This window comes from Schistocerca gregaria, chromosome 11, assembly GCF_023897955.1.
Source record: "Schistocerca gregaria isolate iqSchGreg1 chromosome 11, iqSchGreg1.2, whole genome shotgun sequence".
NCBI lineage: Eukaryota > Metazoa > Arthropoda > Insecta > Orthoptera > Acrididae > Schistocerca > Schistocerca gregaria.
In genome coordinates, this window is record NC_064930.1 from 93943128 (window position 1) to 93950765 (window position 7638).

The following is a 7638-nucleotide window of genomic DNA, read 5'->3' on the forward strand; positions in this document are numbered from 1 at the left end:
GTTGGTTTACACGATTCTTCCCCACCTATATACTTCTTTCAAGAGGTCTACTTCCTTCTGAGGTTATTTCTGAAATCCGTGAAGGTATTCTAAATCTGTCTTGCGACTACAAGGAAATGTGTGTTTTTTTCCTTCCACCCATTGTTCCACTTTATGGAAATAAAATATCTGTGGTCTTAATTAAGCGAACATACCTTTTGGCTTGCTTTCTCCAGTGACAAACAGTTCATTAGGAAAGATATTGATTTTAGTACTTTATCGCTCACAAGTTTAGAAATACAGAAGTACTTACATTTTTTTTTTGTCAACTGTCTTTATTTACACACGGGGTCTCAAAATTTGTTGGGGGAAAATGCTGAAAGGTCTCGAGTTTGAGTGTCGGTCTGGCACACAGTTTTAATCTCCCAGGAAGTTTCGTATCAGCGTGCACTCCGCTGCAGAGTGAAAATCTCATTCTGGATGCTAAAACTTGGCTGTAAATCGGGAAATACTGAGGAATTTCACTTGGGGAAACTTGTGGCAGCCCTGTTCAACTATTAATAGGTATAGAAATTATTTACGGAAGTGATAATGTTCAATTAGTGGTATTTAGTGCTCTAATGCCAAATCTGTTGTGTAAATACTGTGTCTGTTCAAGAAATTTCGGAAATGTCTTCAAGGAATTTTTATGTATTTCCCTTTTACTTACTGTGCATTGTCTCCTTAGAAATAATTTCCTCCACAATTGATACACCAACCCCAACGCCACATTCACTTCCGAAAGCAGTCACAGTGCGCCTCTTGCTGGATTGCGCAGAGTGCTGTCTGCAAATTTTCTTTTATCTCATCTGTCATTGCAAATCTATGTCTTTTCAACTGGGTTTCCAACTTTGGAAAAAACAATGCATGCAGGGACAAGGTATGGAGTGTACTAAGGATGAGGCAGCACAGTCATTCATTTTCTGTGCAATAGTCACACGTGAACAGTGACAAATGTGTAGGTGCATTATTGTGATGCGAGAGCCATCAATTTGTCTCCCTACATTTCATAGTTTTCTTCTTATATTTTCTTGCAGGTGTCACAATGTGGCCCGATAGTACTGTCGATTAACAGTTTGTCCCTGTGGCACAAACTTATCCTTTAAAGTCAAAGAAAACCATCAGCGTGGCTTTGGCATTAAATCTGACCTGACGAGCAATTTTTGGTGTTGGAGAACTGTGTTAACCATCTGTAACATTACGGCTTTAGCACTCATCAATGTAGGCTTCCTATTGCATGTTGGGAAGGTTTTCTCGAGTTTTCATGCAAGATTTAATGCAGATGAGTCACTCTTGTAACTCTGCCGCCTCTAAACTCGCAAACTGTAAGACTTGCAGGGATGCTAACTGCATGTAGTTTGAACAAACCATTGGCACGAAATTACGACTTATGGAAATAGTGAACAGTCCCCATATAACTTCTTAAGGCACAGTAAAACTGTTACAAATCTGAGAATGACAGTATACTCGTAAATGGTTTTTACTTGCAATCTCCTAGAGCCTGAGGTGCGTGTCTAATCTTAAAATTACAGTTCACTTGCTGTGTAAAGAACTTTGATATGACAACAGAAATAGGGGAGAAATTAGGACTTCAGTATGAATTGACAGTTTATTGTACTGTATTTGTGCTGAAAGCAAGCTTCATTATATTTGAAAACAGATTGCTATTACTGATTACGGCAAAGGATTATAAATTGCCGTGTCTTAATTAGCAAACTATGCTCACAAGTTACTCTGGAAAATACTTGATATACAGAGGCAAGTTCCTAAATAATAGGAGTGAAGATTTAAACTGCAATTCACGCTATCAGGCAATGTAAGAAAAAGTAATTGCCATTTACTTTAAAGAAGACACAAAGTTGCAGACACACAATTTACTCTCACATAAAGGTTTCAGCCACAAACGCAAAAGCAAGTGCTCACACGACCAGACTCGAGCATCTCGGGTTGGAATGAAACATAATGTGGGATGCAAGCAGTAGTCTCCAGGGGATCAGGAAGGGGAAGGGATAACAGTGGTACGGGTGGGAGGAGAGGTGAGTGCTCGTCTCGCAGTGTGTGCACGGACTAGACTGCCATCGAGCGCAGCATCGGGAGGTTGGGTTGGGGAAGTGGGAAAAGGAGCAAAAAGGAGAGGGGAAAGATGGGTGGGTGTGCAGAGGGCTGCAAATAAACAAAGTGGAAGATGAGAATGGGGAGAAGATGATAGAACACGGGGGGTGGAAACTGTTCTGTGGAGGGCACGGGTCCGGGATATTTATGGGAGCAGAGAAAATGTTGTACTTAGCACGTGGCCACAGTCTGGTGGTGGCCGTTCATCTCGGTGGACAGAATTCCTACTGATATAAAAAGCTGTCCAATGAATGCAGCAGCAGAGCTGGTAGATGACATGGCTGCTTTCACAGGTGACTGGTGCCTGATGGGGAAAGGATAAACCTGTGAGAGGTCTGGAATAGGAAGTGCTTGGCAGGTTTTGCACCTGGTCCTCCACTGCATTGGTATATGATCCTTGTGGCAGGGCACGATGATAGGTAATCAAACCTAGTAGTAAACTCTTTACTTACTCCCCTGTTTCACTCAGCTGAGGTTTGTTTTTTCTCGTACACTTTATCATAAAAATATATTAAAAACAAAGATTCCAAGACTTACCAAGCGGGAAAGCGCCGGCAGACAGGCACATGAACAAAACACACAAACACACACACACACACCTGTCTTTCAACAACTTCTTTGCCTCTGTACTTCCGCCTCGACTGACATCTCTGCCCTTAACTCTTTGCCTTTAAATATGTCTGCTTGTGTCTGTGTATGTGCGGATGGATATATGTGTGTGTGTGTGTGTGTGTGTGTGTGTGTGTGTGTGTGTGTGTGTGTGTGTGTGTGTGTGTGTGTGCGCGCGCGAGTGTACACCTGTCCTTTTTTTCCCCTAAGGGAAGTCTTTCCGCTCCCGGGATTGGAATGAATCCTTACCCTCTCCCTTAAAACCCACATCCTTCCATTTTTCCCTCTCCTTCCCTCTTTCCTGACGAAGCAACTGCCAGTTGCGAAAGCTCGTAATTCTGTGTGTGTGTTTGTGTGTTTTGTTCATGTGCCTGTCTGCCGGCGCTTTCCCGCTTGGTAAGTCTTGGAATCTTTGTTTTTAATATATTTTTCCCATGTGGAAGTTTCTTTCTGTTTTATTTATCATAAAAATAGATGTTTTTGTTATTAACTATTTTATAATTGAATATATTCTCTGCTAAATTGGCAATGTTTTCATTGCCACGATCAAATTGAATAAACTTCTGCAGCTGCACAGTGTACTTATATCAGTGCAGCAAATCATTTTGTTCAAATGTTTCTTGTTAATTTATTGTTCACAAGTAGAGTAACATGTTGCGCACCTCGAAGTTTGCAGAATGTGTGCAAAGGCTGGAAAGAATATTAAAGTAACTCGAGTGGCAGGGAACGACCACAATCTAGTGGGAGCCGTTCCTCACACCGTTCTCTCGCGGTGTTGCCTTTCTTGTAGTACTGTGCATAGCCTTAAAGTGTGCCCACATGCCACATTTTTTGCAGTCTGTCCCAGTTTTTCATTTGAGAAAGAAAGTTGGGCAATACAATTTTGATTAACAGTAAGTTGTTACCAGGCCTTTAGAATCCTGGGAGTGATCTCAGCCGGCTGAGGCCTTGGAGCATGCCCATCACACTCTGTATCATGTTTTATTCGTTGTGCTGTTGTGTATCTTCCTAAAATTGACAGTGAATGCAGTTCTCTTACTATTTCCGTTCTGTTACGTAATTGGTCAATATCTCTCTTGCAGTAGATACACTTTCATATTTTAGTGTTACAGATAAACTTTGTTATATGTACCCATGTCTTTTAATGGGTTTCAGGCATCTGGTGACAGCCTAATTTCCTTCTTTCTCCTAGTCATATTTATCATCTGTTCGCAGGTCTGCTGCGAGACTTATTCCAGGCGCTCTGGGACTACGGTTGTGTGGCAAACGAGACGTTCCTGAGATGGGAGCAGAGCAAAGATCCAGCATTCCTGCAGGGCAAAGGCGTCGCACTGAAATCTCTGACTGCATTCTTTACTGCACTGCGGGAGGCCGACGATGACTCGAGCGAAGAGTGTGCCTCGGGCCAGTGATGAACAGGAGAGGTCTCTCTTCTGTCACGGAGATTTCGACTCGGCACTGAGGAACGAGAGAGTAGAGCACGGAACTTCGTCGAACGGCCTCTGTATTCCTTGCCTCCTAAGGAGGTCGTGACGTTTGGACTTGGGGATATGAAAATTTATATATACATATTATTATTATATATAAATACTTGACTATAAATACTGCAGAGACTGTATAAAATTAAATAAATTAAAAGTTTTCCTGTAAAATGCAACACGGAGCAAAAGATGTTAATATTTTGAGGGTAACGTTTTTGGGTGCGGTTACAGAATCGGGGCGTGGGAAAGCAGTTGACCTGTCAGTATGGGGTCCCGAACTGAAGTGGTGTCGTTTCTTTTCCACTGACTCCAGCCAGATGGCATGCTTTAGGAGTATATAAAATATATGAAAGATATCGCAAATCTGTGTTATGAAATGTTGTTATATTGATTCTTACACCATTGTTAATAACTTCCCTTCTTTTCTCAGTTACTTTTCCATTTTAAATTAAATTTGAATAGGTTTTGAAATGCAGCTCGTCTGATTTAGGTCATTCTTTCCTTTCTCTGCACTCCATCTGAAATGGCCCATTTTAAAGCTAGAGAAATTTGATGTGGACACATTTAGCTAACACGTTTATTTTTCTGAGAGACCGTTTCGTAAATTTCTGTTGCGTGCACATGCCTGTCGGTGCTGCGTGTACGCGGTGTTACATCTTGTTTTAATGTTAGGAGCAAGTAAGCATTTTGTGTTTCTGTGATGGGGGAGTGAGAAGATGCTATATTACTAAATGTACACATACTTATTATATATATATTTAAATGAGAGAATGGTAACTGCTGCTATTTGTAATGTAATGTAAGATTGCAAATGCAAAAATATGCTATTTGTGTAACTTGCAAGATGTAAATATTTATATATATATACATATATACATATACACACATTTATCTTTTTTTAGTATTTAACCTATGTTTTTGCATGCACAAGACCTCCTACCACCTTTCTTCAGTGATTGTGTTTATTTTATGCTACAGTGGCAACTGCTATTGTAATTCCATAATAGATTAGAGACCACCTGAGTTACACGTATATGGTGCCCAAGTTGAATGTGGCCGCCCTCTCGGAATGATTAACGTACGACAAAATGAATCCTTCACGAGACCAAAATCACCTTTGTCGTTCTCAGAACCCCCTTGAAAACACTAACAGCTTAGGCTGTCCTCGTAACTGTAGAAACATTAACTTGGCCATCTGGGTCTTTATCTTCACCAGGAACATTCTAGCAATCGTCAAACTTTCGAAAGTATTGCGGATTCATTAATTTCTTACTGTTTGCTGATGAAGGCCATGTCTAAGAGGAGAAGGAACTTACAGGTGGAAATAGTAATCATTTGAAATATCAAAACATAAACAAAAAACTTCGTGAAGTACAACTAAAAGTACTTGGTGAATAAATCAAGAGCATCGTACATTGGCTACTGGTGTAAACACCTAAATAGACAAAGTAGTTCAAATGAATTACAGCAGATCACATCTGCAGACAGTGTGGTGCATAAACATGCTGTAGAAGTCTGTCCAATGCAATTGTTTGACATTTCCTTTTTATTCCTCAAACAGCTATGTTACCAAATGATTGATTGGTCTTCTCTCCTGTGTCAAGTGAATTTACTTGGCAGTAGTTACATCGCTTAAATGAATTCCTAATAAATAGCAAGAGATCAATGAAAAGCACTTATAAAAACATTCGTTGCAACAATGGAACTAAAAACTGTTATTGTGTAAGAGAAGACATATCAAATTTTGGTGAGGTTTCAGTAATATGTACATGCCACTTTATTTTTGAGGAGAACTTTCGGAAAAACTAAAAATTTCTTTAAGAAATTTTTACAGCCATAGTTAGTAAGGTAGAGATTTGAATTTTTGTGGTTGTATACAACAAGAACTGTATTCAATGGAGAAATATAGTGAAAGGCATAAGGTTGGTCTTTTCCCACATTTTATTTTTAAATTTTGTTTTGTGATTTAATAAAAAGCTGTAACTAAAAACTAATCATGCAATCAATTGATAATTTCATGGTAAGATCTCAATGAGGGTTAAAAGATCACTGAACTAAAATTAAGTTATTTAAAGTTTTATTAATTACAAAGTTTTGAATTTTTTACGATCAAAATTAGGACCACCAGGTTTGTCTTCTCCCCACATCTAATCCGTCAGGCCTCTGTGTAAACCAGTAAGAGAACCATCACCTCTTCTCAGCACGTAATGTCTTCTCATTATTTCCTCCATTGAAATATGAGGCTGCGTTATACACACTGGTTTTTTAATGCTAAAGTTCACAAAATGTCCTCCATGGTTTTCCCCCCCTCCATGAAAATGCTTTCTCAATAAATTAGGGTTTCCAAGAAACATAAATGTGGGCTCAATCAGTTTCATAACAGGTTGTGATAGCGAGTGCTTATGTCAGTAAGCTTCATTTCGTGTGTTGTACTTCATCCAGTCAGTTGCCTTTGAAGCACAGCTTGTGCATTGCTGTTTGACTAGCGGATGGTTTGCGAAAATAAATGGCCCATATAGCATGTGTCATAGCCTCTGCATTGTTTGTATTTTTCCTAATAAGTCTCCCATAAAATAACACAAGGGAATAAGTTTCTTTAAGGGTAAACCTGCCATTTCTTTCTCAGTTGTTTTATGTTCTCTGGCACTTCACCTTGTCCTTAAGTGACAGTGTACCACCAAGCCTTTTCTGGATGTGGCACACATTTGAACTGTCCTTTAGTAGTATTTCCTAAGTCCTTGAAAGAAGATAGTCCCATCATCAAAGTATCAGTATATCTTAACACTGTACTGGTTGTGTCAGACCTGGAGAAAATCCTTGTAATTGCTATGGCCTTCCTACCCTCTACATTACCCACTATGATTCAGAAGCAGTACATGGTGTAGAAAATGTTAACATTTCCACACTTGTTCCTAAGGGAGAGTGGGTGTGTAGGCTTGTTTATACTTAAATTTGCAAATGAAAGTGTAATTTTTGTATAGGTAAATGTACAGGAAGCTCTTCCCACCAGAGTTAAACGAAGTTAGTCGTGTGAATGTTAACACGTGGCATATTTGGAAGGACTTAACAAAACTGTTGAGACACTTAGTTTTTAACATATCTCATATACTGAGGCAACAGTCGTGGGATAGCCTCAGGTTTTGGAAATCTGGGAATTTCAAACTCGTTAGAGAATTTTGAAAAACCCTGGAAAACCTCATATTTGTCTCGATAGATTAAATGGTTTACTAAGGTGTCGTTCTTCGTTTCTGAGAATATGAACTGCTAGCCTACTCCCTTCTTCTTACTGCTTCTCCCCTTCCTACCACTTCCCTCAGCTTGCAGTCAGTGCTGCCACCACCTCTTGCCACTAGCCTAGCAACTGCCAGCGAGACAGGAAGGGTCGAGGAGTGATTTGTTTGGATTCGATTCTGAGATA

At 39.8% G+C, this 7638-nt stretch overlaps 1 protein-coding gene across 1 annotated transcript in view; it reads left to right on the plus strand.

The window, feature by feature from the left end:
* Positions 1-5109, plus strand: part of LOC126295042 (eukaryotic translation initiation factor 4 gamma 1-like) — a 373399-nt gene extending 368290 nt beyond the window's left edge. Inside the window, exon 42 of the mRNA XM_049987292.1 lies at positions 3955-5109. Within this exon, the coding sequence (XP_049843249.1) occupies positions 3955-4151 (197 nt within the window). The 3' untranslated portion in view covers positions 4152-5109. The remainder of the gene's footprint in view (positions 1-3954) is intronic.
* The last annotated feature ends 2529 nt before the right edge of the window (positions 5110-7638 follow it).